Source organism: Pseudochaenichthys georgianus, chromosome 12, assembly GCF_902827115.2.
Source record: "Pseudochaenichthys georgianus chromosome 12, fPseGeo1.2, whole genome shotgun sequence".
Classification (NCBI taxonomy): Eukaryota; Metazoa; Chordata; class Actinopteri; order Perciformes; family Channichthyidae; genus Pseudochaenichthys; species Pseudochaenichthys georgianus.
The window spans coordinates 22,879,571-22,902,550 of NC_047514.1; the positions used below are offsets into that span (position 1 = coordinate 22,879,571).

Genomic DNA, 22,980 nt, shown 5'->3' on the forward strand with positions numbered 1-22,980 from the left:
GCTCAATCGAGACAGTCTATTCTGGTAGGAGGAGAGTGAAGGGGTGAGGAGGCGAGAATGTCCGTCACTTTTTTCCCGTAGAGGAGACATCGGCCTGCTTGTTTCCCAAGGATATTCCAGGACATGCCTAAAGCAGTGAGCTGTGAGCGACTACACCACATCTCTCCGTGTGGGACGCAGCTTTTATCATTCAGCCTCGTTAATCAGTTGTGGAGGTCGTTACAATGCAAGGGGTCTATTAGAAAGCACTGGAGCTCACACACACATTCATACGGGCAAATACTAAGTGAACTCACGACTGGGGCGCTTTCTAAGCCACCGGTCAAACTGAATGAAAGTAATTATTATGAACCAGCACAGTAGGACCAATCAGACATAATGGGAGCAGGTTTAACAAAACACAACTCTGAAAAGATCCACAGGATACAAAATGGTGTCTTCTTCTCTTTGTTCGCTGTGGGAATGGCAGGTGTGTGTGTGTGTGTGTGTGTGTGTGTGTGTGTGTGTGTGTGTGTGTGTGTGGACCTGACTGAACTAGCACCGTCAACCCAGATGCAGTGTTTGCTCAGCGAGGATCAGGCTGCTCTGCCTCCCTGCTCATGTTTCCTCACATCCACTGAGACTAAACCGATTAGTCGAGGGAGATGAAACGACTTGGGCTCTGCCAGCCAACAACCCCTCTTCATTTGAGGACTCTCGTCTCTCTCCTCAGTTCCATCAGTTCATTCCCCACTCTCTAATCACTCTCCTCCGCACTCGGTCCCTCAGGTAAATGGTTGTGCTTCTCTTAAAAATAAAGTCAGGAAGGCCAGTCAATATTCAACTTCACACACACACACACACACACACACACACACACACACACACACACACACACACACACACACACACACACACACACACACACACACACACACACACACACACACACACACACACACACACACACACACACCACACACACACACACACACACACACACACACACACACACACACACCACACACACACACACACACACACACACACACACACACACACACACACACACACACACACACCCACACACACACACACACACACACACACACACACACACACACACACACACACACACACACACACACACACACACACACACACACACACACACACACACACACACACACACACACACACACACGTACCTGACTTAAGAAATGAGACAATGGAACTTTCAAAAGAAGTTAAAAAAACCTTTGGATAAAAAAAACTTGATTCACAAGATATAAAACTCAATGTTGATTTAGCCTTTTAAATGTACTTCTAAATGTTCATTAGATGGATGCCTTTACTCCTTAATCTAGTTTACAAAATGTAGGATGAACATTACTCACTTTTTTCTTGCAGTAAAAATATATTTCAATATCAGGAAATTCATTTCTACATTATCTTTTGATTGCCACTTGTAGCCACAGTAAAAGTAAAGTAATTCAAATATAACAAGACGCAGTAAAAATGCCAATCCACTAGTCCACAAATAGTAACATCTCTCTAGTAAGCAGAGAATGCATTAAACACATATATAATAGATGAGGTTGTATCTTTATAGATCGGTCCACTCAGGCAGACTCTCTGTTCACATTAGTCCCACAGGGGACTCCACGAAGCAGTGTTCTGTTCGACTTAAAAACAAAGATATTCCATACAATAGCCTGAGAGTTGCAACCTCAGAATAGTAACTCATTCATTATGAATGTCGGCTTTCTTTAGGCCTCAAGAGGTACTTAAGATACAGAACATGTATGCATCATCATACTCGGACATAAACAAGCTCTAATGAGTGTATCTTTGAATAGCAGCATCATGTCAATACATAAATATAAAAGCCTGTTTTATGTTCTGCCTCGCCCTGCCGTTTATCACCTCCATGATCATGTTTGGTTTACAACTTTATTGATTTGTCAGCTTTTGGAATTTTAGGATCACACACACACACACACACACACACACACACACACACACACACACACACACACACACACACACACACACACACACACACACACACACACACACACACACACACACACACACACACACACACACACACACACACACACACACACACACACACACACACACACACACACACACACACACACACACACACACACACACACACACACACACACACACACACACACACACACACACACACACACACACACACACACACACACACACACACACACACACACACACACACACACACACACACACACACACCTACCTAAAATATCTCTCTCTAACAGCAGGGTTTCTCAGATGTTATACACACTGCCTTCTCCAACCTCAATCCTTTACACGAGGAGCCAAAACAAAGTATTGAAAAAGAACATGGGAGGATTCCCCAAAACTCCTGTAAAAAAAAAAAAAAAAGTTTGAATGTTGTGCCTTGAATGGGCCCTATTATGCTAATTCTCAGTTTTCATAATTGTGGGGCTGCAACATTTTGAATAAATAACGAATTGCCAGTGTTTTTGAATGATTTTGCAATAGGATTCAAAATAGAGATATTTAAAGATATTGGTGTGACCTTTTAAGGAATCTGTAACGAACGGAGACCTTTTTGTTGTGCATTTTGGGTGTCGGAGATAAAAGTGGCATTTTTGCCTCTGTATAAAATACAGGGAAGGAAAACCCTACACAGCATAATAGGGCCCCTTTAAACTCACGCATTTCTAAGATGATGAATGCACATTATGGCTTTGCTGAGCTTTAAAAATAAAACCATGCGGCACATTCACTCCGCTTCAAAGAGCCTCGTCATGTGTGAAACAAGCGAGTCCAGTGAGCCACACTTAAACTACAGAATACATCCAGGTCTCTGATACCACTGTGCTCCGAGAGGAAACCGCTGACCCACTGGGACATGAGAGGGAAACATTATTACAGGATCCCCATAGTAACACGACTGACTGCTAATGCTTTATGGGAAGAAGAAAAAACAACAAGCCTGGCGATGATACGATAGTATGAATATGCCAGGCGAGAAATTAAACTAAACTCATTCTAAAAAGGTTTGATTTGTGCTACTCGCCTCTCCACAGGAAGGACACAGACTGACTTTCATCAAAGGGAGCCATAACATGCCCACACACTGTGTCCTTGAACTTTCAAACACATTTATAGAAAGGGCAACACAGTATTCAGCCAATAAATCTCTCTTTCTGCAGAACTCACCCCTGCATTGCTTTCTCTGAAGTCGTGATCTGTTGTCCGGCCAGTGAGTGCATGCGTCACTACGGTCTCAATATAAATGTCATCTGACAGACACAAATACTCTTTGGATGTGGGTGCTCAGTGCATTATTGTAAAGAGAGTTCAAATTAGATCACCACAGGACTCTTAAACACACACATGACATTGTGTTTTCATCTTACCCTGATTCTCCTCATGGCCGCCACGATCTCCATCCGACTGTTGGGCCTGGGCACGTCCAGACTCCCCACGTACTGCAGTAAACAAAAACACTAACAAAGTCAGAGGTGTAATCCCACACACTCCAGCTGAACATTTAACAGCTTCTAAATAGGTAGAAAAAGAACCAGACCATACACAAAATAAGATGTTTTCGGGGGGTTTATTAATCCATTTGTTGGTTTGGATAATAATGCACTTTTTAAGGAATTGACGATCATTTGATATAATATGTACATGCTGCCATAGTGGCATATGGATGTATTATTTGAAATAAAGCCATATTGAGAAAGAAAAGCAACATGGATGAGAAACATAGTTGATAAACAGTCCTACTGTAACAGCATAGAAGGTACAAGCAGTTTTGTGATTGAACTTTACAACAATAACACTTTTTGTAACCCTTTCTACCACTGCACTCTTCTTTGCCCTCCTCAAAAAAGAAAGAAAAGAAAAGCATCAAGAAAGCCCATAATAAAGTAGCAGATTGCCGTGTGAATACTAGTGCCACTAAAAACAGAATACTGTCCAGCTTTCTTCTCCGAGATGTTAATAATTCAATGACTAGGGAAAACCTGAAAATACACTCAATTCACTTCACTTTGAGCTGCAGTGGAAAGTAACTAAGTGCATTTACTTAAGTACTTTAGACTACTTAAGTTCTATTTTGAGGTACTAGTACTTTTCTTTCCATTTTATGCTATTTATACTTGGACTCAAATGCCTTTTAAGGCAAATATTGCACTTCTACTCCCCTTCATTTATTTTATACTAAAGTATTTTGCAGGTTAATATCATTAATACAAATCACCTCAAATATATCAAGTCACATACTGTAGCCTATGTTGATATATTAGTATTGGGTAACCTACAGTACACAGCCATATATAAAGTAGTTCAATGCAGCTCTCTTAACAAGCTGCATCAAGAAAGTGATGAACACATTAATGCTCTGTAAAAGCCAATAAGTGAAATATATGTATGATTTTAGTCCTTTTTGCATAATTAGAACTTGTTGAACATTAAGTAATTTTGTGCTACAATAATGTAGTATTTTAAAGGACCATTTTGAATGCATGAATGTTAGCCTCCTTGAGTATTTCGACTGCTACTGAATCCTCTTCCACCAGTAGCCTACTTGTAAGCACCACATACAAAAGACATCTAAATGTTTAGGGATTACATAAACTACAATCTCCATAAAACCTGCAACAATATACCACATGTGCGCTGTGCAGTTAGTGGAGTACAATGCCATGCGTTCAAACTTCATGCTGGGTACCGGATGAAAGGCTCCATTGCACCTGCCACTCCGCTCCAAAACAACACTATACCGAATTCCCTGTGTGGTCACACGGTTCCAAAAGAATCACTCTTTTTTTATTTCACCTTGGCTTGGAAAGAAATCCCATGCTGGTACGCCTCCTCGTTATGCAGCGGCACCCTTGAGTCCGCCAAATCATCCACCAGGTTGTACCTGTTCCTCGTCGGCATCACGGGCTCCAACCGCCGACCCCCCTCAACGACAGTCACACCGTTTAACAACTAAAACACACGAATGTCGTCCGGGTTTGAAGCGCTACAATCCCATATGTGTGTCTCCAAGAGAAAGTCCCCGGTGGAAACGCAGTCCATTGTTGTTGATATCAATTTAAAAAAGGTCCCCCGTCCTCAGGAAGGACAGATTTGGGCGCCGCTTTTCCTGTGACTATACACCGATACACACACTTAGGGATTTCCTTCCATGCACAAATCACGCAATAAACACGTGGACTGTTCCAAATGTGCGGGGGAAATCCAATCCAGTGGTGTTACCTCTCCGCGGGTGATGTTGCTCATGTGTGGGTATTTTCTTTACTCACGTCCAGTTGATAGCAACCCTGCACCCGCCTCCCTCCAGAGAGCACAAAGCAAGCCCCTTATTGGAGCAAAGTTGCCAGGCATGATGCAACCCGGAGCTGGGAGGAGAGCAGTGAGTCCTTCCCTCAGGAGATACTTTCATTCACTTATACCTGGGAACCGGGGAAGATTCACTGTGGGGGCGATACACTGCACAGTGGAATTCTATCAACAGAGTAATGTCTTTTCAAAGTTGTATATTATTCTCATTGCGGACTATTTTGAAGTAGAAGTATAAGGTATAAAATGTACCTGCACTTCAAGTACCTGAAAACTGTGTTTGAGTACAATACTGAGATAAATTACACCAATTTAAGTAAATAAACCTATATAGAGATATTAATAAAAGAGCCAAATAGTATTCTTGTTTACATAATGACCAGTTCATACAATCTGACACATTGTTATAGAAGACAAGAAGAAGATACAACCCAATAATTGTATATCACAATGGGAGGGACCATTCTGCATAATGGCTACGTTTACTTTTGATACTGTATTTTATAGTCAATGCGGCTGTATTTTGTATTTATTTATATTTGTACTAGATCGAAGTACTTTTTCCTATAGATTGAACATTTCATGTCATAAAACATTCCCTGAATACAACAACATATTGTTCCCCTTCAGATAATAGACTACAGTTTTCCGTAATTGCATCATGCAGGGATTTCACTGTAGGCCATGAGCCTTCAGTCAGGAGGATAATAATCAAGCAGCTCGGACTCATCACACAAACCTCATGTGGTCGTTTTCATCATCCTGGTGTTCCCCACTGGAGCCCAGTAAGTCTATTCATGGGTAACAATTCAGAAATTGAACAGCCATAGTTTCCATGAATGCATGAACATTTGTATATAAACTGCTAAATTAAATCTCTGTTCAGACAATAAGATGCTGTTTGGTTGTATAATGGAAATGATGTTCATTCTCAAGATGCTGAGCCTTTCTGAAGCTCCCACCATGTTAGTCATATTACTGCTGTGGGTATTAACATTACACATGCATGTTCATTCCAATAATAAGTCAGGAAGTGGATCATCACATGTTAATGTATCATTAAAGAGAGCACTCTTTGTACGAGTAGCAACATGTCACATGATTAATTAAGTACAAGGTTAAATACTTCATTAAAACTAAAACACGTTATGGAAATAATGCAATGGCGCCCTCTGTTGATCAGTCACTATAAGTTACTGAAGTTAAGAATTCAATTTTAGATGTTTTCAGATGTTACACCATGAATAGAACATAAGAGTACTTTCATTGGTCCGAATATATACAGTTCATATCTAGCAGGTGGGACATATTTAGACAAATACTTGCAAATTAGATGAAGAACTCGTGATAATATGAGAGAAGCAACACACTCCCTAGGCAAGGCAAGGCAAGTTTATTTATAGAGCACTTTTCAACGCAAGGCAATTCAAAGTGCTTTACAAAACAAAACAAAAACAAAAAAAATGAAAGACATTAAGCATTAAAAAAGAAAAGCTAATCAAATAAACATTAAGAAAAAATACATGGATAAAAGTTACAGTGCAGTCTAAAATATAAATAGTTCAATTAAACATTACAAGAAAAAGTACATGGATAAAAGTTACAGTGCAGTTTAAGATATGAATAGTTCAAATAAAAGCAGCGACAAAAAGAAAAGTCTTTAGCCTGGATTTAAAAGTAGTCAGAGTTGCAGCGGACCTGCAGGTTTCTGGGAGTTTGTTCCAGATATTTGGAGCATAATAACTGAACGCTGCTTTACCATGTTTAGTTCTGACTCTGGGGACAGAAAGCTGACCAGTCCCTGAAGACCTGAGAGATCTGGATGGTTCATAGTTTAGCAGAAGGTCAGTAATGTATTTTGGGCCTAAACCATTCAGTGCTTTATAGACCAGCAGCAATATTTTGAAATCTATTCTTTGACACACAGGAAGCCAGTGTAAAGACTTCAGAACAGGAGTGATGTGATCCACTTTCTTAGTGTTAGTGAAGACTCGAGCAGCGGCGTTCTGAATCAGCTGCAGCTTCCTAATAGATTTTTTAGTGAGACCTGTGAACACACCATTACAGTAGTCCAGTCTACTGAAGATAAAGGCATGGACAAGTTTTTCCAAATCCTGCTGTGACATTAGTCTTTTAATCCTAGATATGTTCTTTAGGTGATAGTAGGCTGATTTAGTAACTGTTTTAATGTGACTGTTGAAACTCAGGTCAGAGTCCATGACTACACCTAGATTTCTGGCTTTATCTGTTGTTTTGAACATTGCAGACTGAAGCTCAGCGCTAACTTTTAACCTGTTAAACCCCGAGCCTGTTTTTCAGGTTTCAGGCTCGAAAATGACATGCCCAGAACAAATGACTGTAACTTCACTTCTAAAAGGTTTATATGAATAATCTTTGTTATCAAAGCAAGGTTACATCTGTGAGTTGGATGTAGAAGTGTCAGAATCAATATAGATGTTTCTGTGTCAGAGTAAATTCAGATGGAACATAGCAAAAAAATGTAAATTCCTGTCTCCGCCTAAAGAAAACCCATTACTTATAGTGAAGACCAACCTTGAATGATGGGTTAGTAGCCTAAAAGCTTTAGGAATCCAAATTATAACATATAATAAGTACCCTGTATCAAGATTGAGGCAAAACAAGTGACATTTGACCTTTTTAGAGAGGTTTATGAAAATAAAGTCCAGGCGGAATAAGCTTTGGGCACATTTGGGCCCATCAGTGCCATTTGACATTTTTCAGATACCAGACTATAAAAATCATTGTATTACATTGAATAATCACTATAGGTATTCATTCCATTAAAAAAAAAAAAATTAAAAAAATGTAAATAAAAAAAAAGATTCTTAAAAAAAAATATTAAAAATATTTGTGTGAGTGTGTATAAAAAAAATCAGGGTCCCCGTCGGCGGGGACCTTCGGGCTTAACAGGTTTTAAACGTTCTGCCTTGGCTCCAAAATCCATTACCTCAGTTTTATCTTTGTTTAATTGGAGAAAGTTCTGACATATCCAGTCATTGATTTGTTCAATGCACTTACTCAGTGTTTGAATTGGAGCATAGTCTCCTGGTGAAATTGTTACGTACATTTGTGTGTCATCTGCATAGCTATGGTAACTTATTTTGTTGTTCTTCATTATCTGAGCCAGTGGTAGCATGTAGATGTTAAAGAGAAGAGGCCCCAAGATGGAGCCTTGAGGAACCCCACATGTCATATTTGTCAACTCAGATGTGTATTTACCTCTAGAAACAAAGTTGTTTCTGTCCTTTAAGTAGGATTTAAACCAATTTAGAACTGTTTCCGAAAGTCCCACCCAGTTTTCCAGTCGGTCCAGTAATATGCTGTGGTCAACAGTGTCAAACGCAGCACTGAGATCTAATAATACTAACACTGAAGTTCTGCCACTGTCTGTGTGGATGTCGTTAAAGACCTTTACAAGAGCAGTCTCAGTGCTGTACTCAGAGGGTTAGATATTAATATTGACAAATAATAAGCTTTATAAGCAAGAGAAAATGCCTCACAGGGAGGGATATTACTGACATAATGACTTATTAATTAAAGGCAGAGATGAGGTTATAATTACATTGATTAATACATCAGACAGGCACCACCAGTAAAAAAGACATTTAAAATAATCTTTCAGAATCAGACAAACAATGTTTTAATACTGCTTGCAATCAATATGACTGTGGTGCAATATAACAACTAAGCTCACTCCAGTCATCCACATCCAAGTGAGAGTAGCGTACAACTAAATGTGTCGTCTATAGAATAAAACCTTTAGACAACTCAAAGAATTGCAAAAGATAAGAGAGAAAATTAAATCTGTCATCTGCAATCGTATGGTCTCTTGAATAAAAGTTGTTTGATGAGGGAGGCATTTCTGATTTCTATATTAAAATATTAACCTAGGAAGGGTTCCATTAAAAAACTAGACTTGAAACTGATGTTGTAATCCACTCCACTGGATGTGTTCTCAAAAAACACAACATTTGTAAAGAACTAGGCCTGTTTGACATTTCAGGAAGAAGAAAATGCATATTCGCTTCCTGCACAAATACACTAGGCCCTGGGGAACCTGGATTTGTGTGATGAGGCTGACATGTTCAGCACTCAACCTGAAATCCACCTTCAGGTGTTCTTTCATCATTAATAAAAAAGGACAACCATGAAATAAGTGTCTTGACACTCAGAAGTATAAACATTTAAGAAGATTGTGAAGGTACTCGTTGCAATGTCACACTTACTTTAAACAGTTTGTTATTTCTGTATGTTTGGGGGTCTACTCCAAATAGTATATAACTTTACAAAACATGGCTTTCTTCTATAACTGTTCCTCAATAAAGAAAAAAGCGTTGTTTATAAATGCATTTACCAAAGTGAATATTGTATCTGTTCATAAGACAGTTCTGTGTACAGTGATAATATCACCATGAAGCACTGGTATTAGATGTAGTTACTCAAACATAATTAGTATTTGTCTGATGCATGATATCAATAAAGGAATACCTTTAATTGCAATACTGTTCTTCTGTTTAAAATCACAAGGTAATGAAATGCTTTACTTCAATAGTCAAGGCTATCTGTTCCAATAACAGTTGGAGAAATCACAGGTCTGTTTTTCAAGAGCAATTCATAGCGGTTGTATGTAATAATAAAAACATCTCATTAAAAAAGGACCACCTCTGAAGTAGCTGCATTTACAATTACAAACACTGGGTCACAAAAGGCTGAATGCCAATTAGTTGCATTTATTGGATATAAAAGACATCTAACAATCATCACTTTGATATTGTAGTGGACATTTTTTATTATATCATCCTTATTATATCTTTCATATGCTTAAACCAAATGCTTCTTATTTCCTGATGTGCTTTCTACTATTATCATTCTATTATATTCTCTTATGGGTTTATTCCCAGACGCGTCAAGGCCACAGAGCTGCTTTGACTACTGGGAGACTCATTAAACAGTCACACACGAACTTCCCTGCTCTGAGAACCGTTATGCTATCTCTATATATCTATATGTGACTGTGTGAATCCAGATTTCTCACGTTCCCACTCATTTCCTATATAATCTCTGCTGTTTCATTGTTCTGCGCACTCTCGCGCAGACTATCTTATACTCTGTGCGACTTGTGACATATTATATTATTGTATCGTGTATTTGAAGCTTCAAATAAATAACCAAAAGACAGCTTTTCTCGATTCACCATTTATTTGTTTTGATCACTTTTGACTTGTACTCTCCAGCCGTGTTTGGGTCCTAGATTTCCATAACAAGTGGCGTTGTCGGCAGGATCTCTGTATGTTTGATTGGGAACACCTCTGGACGCTGGTGGCTGCTAGCTCCGGGATCTTTGGGATCCTCCTCTACCCCGACAAAAACCGTACGGGACGAGGGGACCAGCGCGAGGGGTGGAACCGATTGACTTCACGAGATCCAACGAACTAAAAGGGGCTTTCAATACTGGGTGAGATGTACAAAGTCTAAATTGTTTAAAGTTAAACGTAATTAAACTCCATGACATTTATGAGAGGGACTGCTCGAAAGCAGAGATATTTGTAATATCTGGCATCGACGGATGAAAAATAGTGTTTTTGTAACACGGAGTGTTTTGGTAACACTTTAAAAGACTTTGTTATGGGAGCAAAGCAGGGGAGGGGGTGTGTACAGCCTCCTGAGGGTCCGATTGTAGATGTCATGCAAGCAAAATATGGTGAAGAAAGTCTGTCTAAATTAAATATATGGACGGAAATGTTCGGATTTCCTAAGGGAGGTTCTTTGAGTAAATTAAAAATCAAACACCTGGGAGATAAATTACAAGAGTATGGAGATGGGATGAAAAAGAAGAGTACAATTAAAGTAAAAGACTTGGAAAAACTGGACACTCATAGAAAGTGTTTAAAATACTGGGAGGATGAAGCAGAGTGCCGTGAAAGAAGGCAATTGGCCGCGGCAATAAAAAAGATACAGGCTGAGGATAAGAGTGAAGAGGAAGATAAAAAGTGTTTTGTGTTACCTCCACAATATAAACCACATGCTTCCCTTTATCCTCTGTTTTCAGGCGTGCGGGACCCTCTCCCTCACCTAAGTTCCCCATTCCCCCCTTCCTCCCCCCGTCTGCTACCTGCTGAGGAGGCTCCTGGAGGGGCTGCTGCTGCTGGACCAGAGGTCAACATACCAGCCGCCGCTGGAGCAGCTGCACAGCAGGACATACAGAGAGGGGAAAGAGACGAAGAGAGACAGAGAAAAGAAGATGAAGAAGAAGAAGCAGGACTGAAAAAGATCCGTGACAAGAGAGAGGAAAAGAAAAGAGACGCGAAGAAAGCTGAACTCTACAGAAAATAACACCTCCAAAAAGGAATAACTACATGCTCCGCTTTCCCCGGCCAGCTGACCATGGTCCAGGCTATTACAACCACCTGGACCCAAAGTGATGGCCAGGGCAGAGGAGGGGGTTTCCGAGGCCGGGGAGGAAAAGGCAGAGGACGGGGAAAAGACCGCAATAACTACAATCGCTGTTTTAACTGCGGACAGACGGGTCATCGGATCGCTGAATGCCCACACGAGAAGCAGAAAAAGAACTTTTGATCGGATAAATCGGACCACAACAAAGACAATTCTTCAAACTGACAGTCGAGGGAGGGAGTGGAAGAGGAAGGAATTCGGTCGGGGGAGACGGAACCCATGCCAGCAGCATCTAACCAGGGAAGACACACACACACACACACACACACACACACACACACACACACACACACACACACACACACACACACACACACACACACACACACACACACACACACACACACACACACACACACACACACACACACACACACACACACACACACACACACACACACACACACACACACACACACACACACACACACACACACACACACACACACACACACACACACACACACACACACACACACACACACACACACACACACACACACACACACACACACACACACACACACACACACACACACACACACCTTATTTTCTTCCAAAAGTTAATTATCCAAAGCCTAATGCTGCACCTGAACCACCTTTTCTCCCAACTGAAGGAGGTGAGCAGCATTGTGTTGAATTACATGCCACTTAACATATCTGAAGGGAGACTGGAATACAATATATATATATATATATTAGGGCTGTCAAGTTAATAACGCGTTAACGCAAAAAAAGATTAACGCCACTAATTATTTTAACGCGATTAACGCATGCCACCCCGTAGTTTCAGAGCGCATCAACTTTAAAATACCATCTACAAGCTGATGCTGACAGCCCCGCTCCTGCCGCCCGCTTGCTGCAGACCACACTTCCACGCTCACCGGCAGGCTCTGACTGGCCATCGGACCGGGAGAGACCTTACGTGTATTGTTGTTGTTAGCATCTGGTGCTAGCTAGCTGCACTAACGGATATAAGGAGCTGTTTCAATGAAAACAGAGGAGCGACATTTCGCCGAGCACTTGACTTTATGCAGGAAGCCAGACAGCGGGACGAAAAGTCTGCACACTCAGCATGGATAGTGTGCGCAACATGATTGCAGCGTCCAGGCAGCTCCCGTTCGAGCATATGCCTTGAGCTTGATTGAAATTGAACAGGTCAAGGAGACAAAATTGCTAGGTATAACCCTGGATCATAAATTATCTTGGTCTAAACAAATTGATAATGTTGTATGTAAAATGGGAAGGGGTGTGTCACTTGTAAAAAGAATTGTAAAATATTTGCCTATGGATGTCAGTAGACAAGTTTTGGATGCTTTGGTTCTGTCGCAGCTTGATTATTGTTTGGTTATATGGTCTAGTGCTGCTGAAAAAGATTTAAACAAACTACAAGTAGCACAAAATAAGGCAGCACGATGTGCACTGCAGTGCTCCTACAGAACCAGAGTCACTGAAATGCTGGAGACACTGAAATGGTTAACTGTCAGACAGAGGTCAACTTATATTTTATTGAATTTTGTCAGAAATATTACAGTGACTCACTCACCAGATATATTATCACAAAGATTTATAGCGCAATATGCACAACATAACTATCAAACACGACATACAATAGAAGGAAGGTTTGTATTACCTAAATCTAAATCAAATATGGGACAGAAAACAGTCATGTACAGAGCCATGATCAGCTGGAACTCTTTACCGGTTCACATCATTCAGGAAAATTCTCAAGTACATTTCAAATGGTTGCTAAAAAATTATTTAAGTATTACAAAGTAAATTTGAACTGTGCCTGTGGCTATGTATGCATATATTATTATGTACACTTATTTGTATTTACTTTTGTTTGGCCTTAGGATGGCGATAATTGAATGACCATGTTAGTTTCACTTCATTTCACTGTAAATAGCATGAAATTATGAGCTGTTTTGTTTTAATTTTGTTGTATGTTTATGTATGTTTTGAGTGTGTGAGGACCCCAGGAAGAATAGCCAATGCTCATGCTAGTGCTAATGGGGATCCTAATAAAGACATACAAGACATAAAGCTACACACACACACACACACACACACACACACACACACACACACGCTATTGAGAAATGAGAAGAATTAGAGAACATGTCTGTAGTTAAAGAGGGTACATATTTGAAATATGACAGTGAATGTTTGCATTAAGACATGTCCCACACTGACTTTGGTAAAAAAAGGGTAGATTTGCCTGAATGCAAATTTAGTAGTAGATGTATTCACTCAATAGGGTTTTCTGGGTAACTGTAAAGGAGAAGTTTCTGTACCACTTCAGAGTGGAGATAACGGTGATGAGTCATCCATTTCCCACATCAGTAAAAAATCAGTTATTCAGTTGTTTTATCATCTGTCTGCCCAATACATTTACTGGGCAGAGATCTGATTCTCCGGTTCGGCTTGGACCTCATTTTTCCACAAATGAGGGTCTTAAAGTCCGACAGCCATCTCCTACGATCGTTCAAAAAAAAGTGTTATTTGATGATAAAGAACTGGTGAATGTGTATCAATGGGCTGCTGACATATCCTGATTCTCAGGAGTTGTTGCGTTTGACTGGTCAACGTGTTTTTCTACCTGCGGTGTGGAGGCTTCTCATTTTGCATTGTACTGCTAACGTGGTTGAAAGATCCGTGTAAATGCTATGATGAGAGTTGTTCTGTTAGAATGTGTGAATGATGAGCTCATATTTAAAAATGTATTGGAATTCGCTGGGTAGCGCTATCTCTGTTAGACTCACACACACACACAAGACACAACCAGCTGTATCAAATCCCAGGGGCGGTCCACACATTTCACTAGCCAGGGGGCCCCACTGATAGATGGAGGGATTTGGGTCCAATCGTTAAAGATTGGGAGTCAGTCACTGATTGGGCACCTACACACACAGAATATGTCATGTACTCTATGTCACGTGACGCGTATCAAATGAAAATGTGCACGAACGTAGCCGTTCTGCGCACATTGCTGTTGGTTGAGGATAAGGTAATTCTCATATCTCTGAGCTTCCTGCCGCGCTTTCAGATGTGCCATACTCACTCTGGGCAGCTCACAGATATGACGTAGGGTTAATGTCCACGTTCCGTACCGTACTCATTGAAACGTGAAGCTGTTGATGGCATTCGGCCAGTGTTTACCTCTCTGCTTAAACAAGGGGTCATTATTCCGTGTAACGATTCCAGTGTTTCCTGTCAAAAAGATCAGAGACAAACCTCCTGACGAGTGGAGATTTGTCCAGGATTTACGATGTAAATGCAGCTGTGCATGCACGCTCGTCCGGAATCCTTATCTGATTATTTCCCAAGTTCCAGCCTCTGCAACATATTTACTGCCATAGATGTCTCAAATGCATTTTTTTCAGTGTTCCGGTACACAAAGACAGTCAATTTTTGTTCACATTTTAATATAATGGTAAACCTTACACATTCACACGTTTGTGTTAAGGCTAAATGGTAAAAAAAAGTCCAATATGTACAAAGAACAGTTACATTTTTGGGTCATGTCATTTCAGGAGAGGGGAAAGCGCTTTCAGATCAGCATATTGCATCATTGGCTGCTCTGCCAAAACCTGTCACTAAGCGACAGATGATGTCATTCTTGTGTATGTGTTCATAACACACGGCTGTTGTTATGCTTGCTGTGATGTTACATTAGTCCGTTCTCTGCTTGTAATTATGCCGTTACAAGCTTCAAAGTTGTATTTTATCATCTGAATTTGCCGAAACAAGTTTAATATTCTGAAAGCCAATACTTTGAAGATGTATAAGTTAGGTGTCTTGAGTAGTCAAAATTACCTACAAATCATTGTACACACGTGTACATATTATTCTATTTTTATGCAGCTCTGTGTGATTTTGTAGCTACAATTCAGACTAATACACTACCAGAAGTGGAATAAGTACTCAGATATTGTAGTGAAATTAGAAGTACTCAGATATTGTACTTGAGTAAAGGAATAAGTACTCAGATCTTGTAGTGAAATTATAAGTACTCAGATCTTGTACTTGAGTAAAAGTAGAAGTACCAGAGTGTTACAGTAACAGTCCTGCATTCAAAATGTTCCTCAAGTAAAAGTAGAAAAGTATTATCAGAATATAGTGAAAGTAAAGACAGTAAAAGTAGTCGTTGTGCAGATTGGTCCATTTCAGAATAATATATATATATATGTTTTATAATGATTGATCATGAAAGTGTTCTCAGAGCTGGTGAAGGTGCAGCTAGTCTGAAGTACTTTGTAGACTGCAGGGTAGCTTGTGGATTTACTCCAGGTGGAACTAAAGTCTGATTTATCACTTGATTATATTTCACATCATTCATCCACATCTGTGAAGTAACTAAAAGGTATTACATACATGTAGTGAAGGAAAAGTACACCATGTACCTCTGACTTATGTTCACTTCCAACCTAAAAGTACCTCAAAAATAGTAATCAATAATGTATTGAAAAGTTATTTGCTGATTGGTTTTTATATCGGCTCAGCCAGGTTATATGGGAGGCCCAGTCTACGTACACTCCAACAACAAATGCCTTGGCTAAACAAAGAAAATCAAGGCAATAGGTTGCATCGATGGTTATTGAGTTAAGACAACTTCTATTGAAATGTTGTTAAAGCAACAAAGTTATTTGGGTTAGGGGAGAAGGCTTTTCCTCTACAATCAGAGGTGTTTTCAATTACCACTTACTTAATAATTGGTAGCATAAACACAAGTTTTTAAGTTGATTACTCCAAAGTTCCAACTTGTTTTACCATATGATTTAAATGTAATCTTAAAGTGTATGTACTTGATTACCACATGTTGAACATGAACACATGTTTTTAAGTTGACAACCATTTATAAATTAAGTTGCTCCAAATAATATTGTATTCCATAGGGTTTTTCTCTTAGCTTTTTCATGTTTTTGCCTTTAAAGAAAGAAATTAATTGATTCCACAACAAAAAATATTAGGCAATTCATTTTTTTATTTTTGAACTGCAGGTGTTTATTTCAACACATGATGTTTCAAAAGGAGAGACTTCATTTAGTTTGAACATTGCCTGAAGACGGTTGACGAACTTCTCATGGTGTGCACACCTAGACCGGACTTAAAAGACAGACAGGTTTTTATTGTTTGGACTTAAAAGACGTTTCTCTGACCAACGCTGACCTCATTTTGTATGTTGATGGGTCTGCCTCTCGCGACCAAGGGGGCACTAATCAGGTGGGTTTTTCTGTTGTTTCAGATTCTGCTGTACTCCGTTCTGGACCGCTTCCATGTCACCTATCAGCACAGGCAGCAGAGCTCATCGCACTAACTGAAGCCTGCACGTTTGCAGAAGGCAAAACCGTGACTATTTACACTGACTCACGATATGCTTTCGGGGTAGTACACGATTTTGGGGCTATTTGGAAGTGTAGACAATTTCTGAAATCTGATGGCAAACCAGTACTTAACCATGTGCTGGTTGCAGGCTTACTAGACGCCATTCTGCTCCCATCTGAGGTTGCAGTCTGTAAATGTGCCGCACACGCAAGCAGTACAGACCCAGTTTCCCTAGGAAATGCGTCTGCTGACTCAGCCGCACAGGCAGCTGCTCTGACTCCTCTCGCACCTCACGCACACTCATTTGTTAAAATCCCTGTCTCCTCCTTCACTGACAAAATGTCATCACTGACTTCGATGCAGCAGCTAGCTACGCCAGTTGAGAAGGCTCAATGGAAGGCTGCTGGGGCTGTTTTTGACCCAAAATCCAGCATCTGGGTTGGCCCAAATTCCAATCCATGTCTTCCCAGATATTTTTTCCCTCATTTCGCTAAGTTGACACATGGGTGGGATCATGTGTCAAAAGGAGGGATGTTAGAGTCTATCAATCAGGAGTGGTTCACAAGGGGGTTCACAGTAACAGCTCAAAAGCACTGTGAAGCATGCCTAATCTGCATTATGCAAAATTCTGGTAGACCAGTTCTACAAACTAGCAAAATGCTGTGCAGACACAGGTCTGTCATGGACACAAGCTCTGCCCATTGTGCTGATGTACATGAGGATGCGGAAAAGAACACGGAGTCAACTCAGCCCATTTGAAATCCTTTTTGGGGCTCCTCCACAGATTGGACTCAAGGCTCCAGGATGTCCTCTTCCCTCCACAACTTTGTGTGAGGATGCTATGTTGTCATATTGTGTTAACCTATCATCCACTTTAGCGACTGCCACTGGTCCACTTCACCATCTCCAACCCGGCGACTTCGTGCTGATCAAGGATTTCCGGAGAAAGAGCTGGAAATCCAATCGTTGGCAAGGTCCCTGGTGTTTCCGCCCGGTCCAGGTGCTTTTCGTCACCCAGACAGCGGTCAAGGTCGCCGAGCTACATGGGTCCACGCCAGCCACTGCAAGGTCGTAGTCACAGGAAAGGAGAAACGGTAGAAGGAGACGACAACAAGTGACGTGTCCGAGTCACCAACAGATGACAACAAGTGACATGTCCAAGTCACCAACAGATGACAACAAGTGACATGTCCAAGTCACCAATAGAAAGAGATGACAACAAGTGACTTGTCCGAGTCACCAACAGAGATGACAACAAGTGACGTGTCCGAGTCACCAACAGATGACAACAAGTGACGTGTCCGAGTCACCAACAGATGACAACAAGTGACGTGTCCTAGTCACCACCAGCACCACACTTGCACTACATACACCAAAACACACTACACACAAGGTGTCACGAGCGAGTGCCAGCTGAGCGGTTTCATATGCTCTCTGGTTCCTCGTTTGTGTTATCAGTGTGCGAAGTCTGACTGTCCGTGTCACGAAATCGACCGAGAGAATACACTCACACACACACCATGGAACATTTCCCCCTCGTGATGAGGGCTCGCCTGGAGAGACGACAACGCAACCGTAAGCAATGTGAATACTACTGGAGAGCCTGGACAATCATAGAATGGTTCCTCTGCATACTTGCCATGATAGTTGTGTTAGGACTAGTCCTATATTTTATGTATCCAGGGTCAGCACACAGCATGTCAGCCAAAAGCGAGGTATCTAAGAGGTACATGGGGAAAGCAGGGCGAACCACATTTATTTTATTTTGTTGTCTGTATGTATGTATCCGGCGCCAACCCGTGTGGCACATTTTACATAGACATCGCGCCCAAAACTCAGACCCCGGAAAAGCGTAAGCAACCTTTGACGCAACTGTTGACATCCATAGGTACATCTACATTTAATCTATACATAGGTAGCGTAACCGAGTAGCGTTATGCTAGGCAGTAATCGGTCTAACTCCTCTTTGCGTGCATCCACGCTTGACAACACATACGCAAAGTACCAACCCGTCAGCCATGTGCACCCCAGTCATTTGAGAGGGATGAAACACAGCCTCTGCATCCAGAGAGTTTACCACAAAACGTCTCTTACACCACCTTATTTTTCCTAGGCACTACTACTGGTTGTACCCGTATCCTACGGAACACGTGCAGTTACGGTGCTTACAAAACCTCGTATTGTCACATATCTGGTGCCCCTGAAAGAATCCTTTCTAACGTAGCATTCCCTGATGTTAAACATATTTCCCTCCAACTGGCGTGGCCCAGTGATGCTGGGTTTAGCGCGCCACAAGATTACTTTTGGTTGTGCGGCAACAAGCTCTATCAAGTTCTGGCTCCCCTCTGGATAGGTACATGCACTCTAGTGGATTTGAATCCAGCAGTCACTGTACTCACGTCCTTAATGCACACGACACATCATTACCCAGAGTTCCAACACCCCGACCACCACAAGGTAAAAAGAGATATGACGTCCGCTGGAGCTAAATTCATGGGTGGCCTGTTCCCATGGTGGGGTACAGTAAACAATGCCCATAAAATAGATACCTTACACGTCCGGCTAGAGAATCTGACTTACGAGACGACGCAAGGCTTCCAGGCATTGCCCCCATTCATAATAGCCTCTCGGAACATGCTCATGCAGCACCAATTTGCTCTTGACCTTTTGTTCGCCTCAAAGGGTGGCCTGTGTCATGTGATCGGTGACTCCTGTTGCACTTACATTCCCGACGCCACCAAGAACATCACTGACACTGTGCTGCATCTTAACAACCTGTTAGCCGACATGAAAGCGATCATGTTTGGCCTATTAATCAGTTGTACCTGTTTGATTATCCCAATACTGAAGAAGTGCGTTTCCAGCATGGTATCCTCAGCTTTCGTTCAGTATACTACTATTCCATTAAACGACAATCCTTTGCGCCACAGTGAGATAGATCAGCTAGAATCAGAAGAGTCTGATTCCGATTTATCAATATAATCATGTGTGTATCTCCTCTCTTATGCTTACATTATATTGGAGTCTGTCCTCCACAAAAACAGCCAGTTTTCTATGATATATTTGTGATGTGTTTACTTAAACCAGCGATGGAGTGTATTCATTGATGTGTTATATCAGTCTATCCTATCATTTGTTTGTTTTTTATTGATCAAGTATGATCAAAAGGGGAGAATGTAGTGGAAATTGTTTATTACATCATCCTTATTATATCTTTCATATGCTTAAACCAAATTCTTCTTATTTCCTGATGTGCTTTCTACTATTATCATTCTATTATATTCTCTTATGGGTTTATTCCCAGACGCGTCAAGGCCACAGAGCTGCTTTGACTACTGGGAGACTCATAAAACAGTCACACACGAACTTCCCTGCTCTGAGAACCGTTATGCTATCTCCCGCTCAAGGCCAGGTGTCTAATAACAATATGTGACTGTGTGAATCCAGATTTCTCACGTTCCCACTCATTTCCTATATAATCTCTGCCGTTTCATTGTTCTGCGCACTCTCGCGCAGACTATCTTATACTCTGTGCGACTTGTGACATATTATATTATTGTATCGTGTATTTGAAGCTTCAAATAAATAACCAAAAGACAGCTTTTCTCGATTCACCATTTATTTGTTTTGATCACTTTTGACTTGTACTCTCCAGCCGTGTTTGGGTCCTAGATTTCCATAACAATATGCAAGTTTTCAAAGCAACAAGACATGACAACTACCAGATCAGAAATAAATAACTGAATTAGTGCTCACATTGCAGGTTCATTCATTTTAAAGACACATACGTCAAAGGCCCACTTTACTCGAAATTGCTCAATTTTAATGGGATTTGTGTGCAGTAGTATCATCATTGTTATGGGTTAAATTATTGAGAAAGACGGGATGAATTGTAGAAATGCTTGTTGAAATAAATCATATGACACAGAAATACAAAATATGCAGAGGATTACAAAAAATTAAATCTGTCTATCTGAACATGTTGCTAAGTAAATATGACAAATAATACCGATCTAAAACACAATATCCTTTTATGATAATACTTTTACACTTTTACATCAGTTACTATGCTTCCTCTGTAGATCGTTTCTCAAGTAAACACTCAAATGTTATTAAAATAAAACGCTGACTATTGTTGATACCAACATATAATCAAGTCCACATCATATGAAGGGCCAATTACATTATTTATATTAAAGGGGACCTATCGCGCAAAATGTACTTTGTGATGTATTTTATACATAAATAAGTGTCCCCGGTGCATCGGGGAACTCACGCAGCCAAACAAATTTTTTCAAGCTAAGAACCCAAAATCCGCGTTTCTCTAACAGGGCTGCAAAAGAGGGGTATGAGCAGTATGAGGCATGGCTATGAACTGGGGTGGGTGAACTGTTTGGTATTTTAAGTAAACAACTTCACAGACATGTTTTGTATAGGTATGGCCAGAGCCCTAGAGATACTAAGTAGCCTATCTCTAGGGCTCTGGGTATGGCCCTACAATATATGTTTCCAATATAGCATAATAGAGGCTTTGCATATGACATCACAGGTAACGGGACGTCAGCCCAACGGCCATACTGGAGTACCAAAACAGACACCGTAATACTCATACCTGTTTTTTATCGGACATATAATGGTTAATTTCTGTGCTATTGTTGGCTGCGGCAACAGAGGTGATCGAAACAGGGGGACGAAATCATTTTACAGGCTGCCGGCGGTTATAACACACCAGGGTGAAGCACCACATGAACTTTCAAAGCGTCGACGGAAAACATGGCTCAATAGGATCGGACGGGAGGATCTCAAACCATCCAACCACAACTATACTCGCGTTTGTGGGGATCATTTCACGTCAGGTAAGTGTCAGGTTTTACATACAAACATTCAAAATCAACATGCAACCCACGTAGTAAGAGATGTAACTTAACAAGGAAATATGAATCCTGGAGTCTGCGTCATCGATCGACATATCAGATTGTGGAGTATCTACAAAGTAAAGTCATCCCTTGGCTCAGGTCATCCTCTCACCAGTCTGTCAATCCCCTGCAGTGCTTCCTTTAACTGTAATTTAAAGAAATCCCTCCCCCTACTGGCCATTTGATTATATGTAAACAGTAAAGGCTGTACAGTCCCTTGCACCTTTTCACAGGCTTTTGGTTTCCTCAATTATTTGTCATGTTCCAATGTCTTGACACCAGCATTTTAAATATATCTAAAGTCTGACTTCGCCTGTCAAAAGAGGTCACATTTGTATTAATTAACAGTTCACCCGGCCAGGATATAACTGACCTACAATCTGATTTATTTGCAGGTAAACCAGTGGCACTTTTTGGCAAATAATCATCCTGACTGGGCACCGTCTGTCAAATTGGGCCACGAGAAAATTACAGCACCTTCCCCTGCTACACATGCCAGGTATAAACGCGCCAGAAAAAGGTCATCCATCGCACTACTTGATCTCTACAGCATGGTATCTGATATACCATCTCCAGAAGAGCCCGCACCAGTCCTGGGAGCCACTGGGGAAGAAGGAGTGATTGAACCAGAGAATGGCACTGCAACTCAGACTGATTTGACTGGTGAAATGATTGACAAAATGTCATTTGAAATTAATAATGTAACAACAGAAAATGTTAACTTAAAAGAAAAGCTTGTAAAGTCCACAATTTCAGAGAGTACATTTAAGGGCGATGATGACCGTGTGCGGTTCTACACGGGACTTCCTACTTTTGCCATTCTAATGATGGTATACAATCTTGTGGAACTGCACATCAGTGTGAACACTAAGAGTTCACCGTCTAAATTTCAACAGTTTAT

General features: G+C 40.8%; 1 protein-coding gene across 3 annotated transcripts in view; it reads right to left on the minus strand.

Annotated features, from left to right (window-relative positions):
• Nucleotides 1–22,980, minus strand: part of LOC117456395 (carboxyl-terminal PDZ ligand of neuronal nitric oxide synthase protein) — an 86,047-nt gene that overhangs the window by 59,816 nt on the left and 3,251 nt on the right. Inside the window, exons 1-2 of one of the 3 annotated variants that reach the window (XR_004553241.2) lie at nucleotides 4,852–5,332; nucleotides 3,426–3,497 (exon numbers count right to left, since the gene is read on the minus strand). Coding sequence is in view for 2 of the 3 variants with exons in the window: in XM_034096265.1 (XP_033952156.1) it covers nucleotides 3,426–3,497; nucleotides 4,852–4,956 (177 nt within the window). In the remaining variant the exon portion in view is untranslated. Of the gene's footprint in view, nucleotides 1–3,425; nucleotides 3,498–4,851; nucleotides 5,333–22,980 lie in introns of those variants that run through there. The other 2 variants (XM_034096265.1, XM_034096266.1) reach the window with 2 other exon arrangements.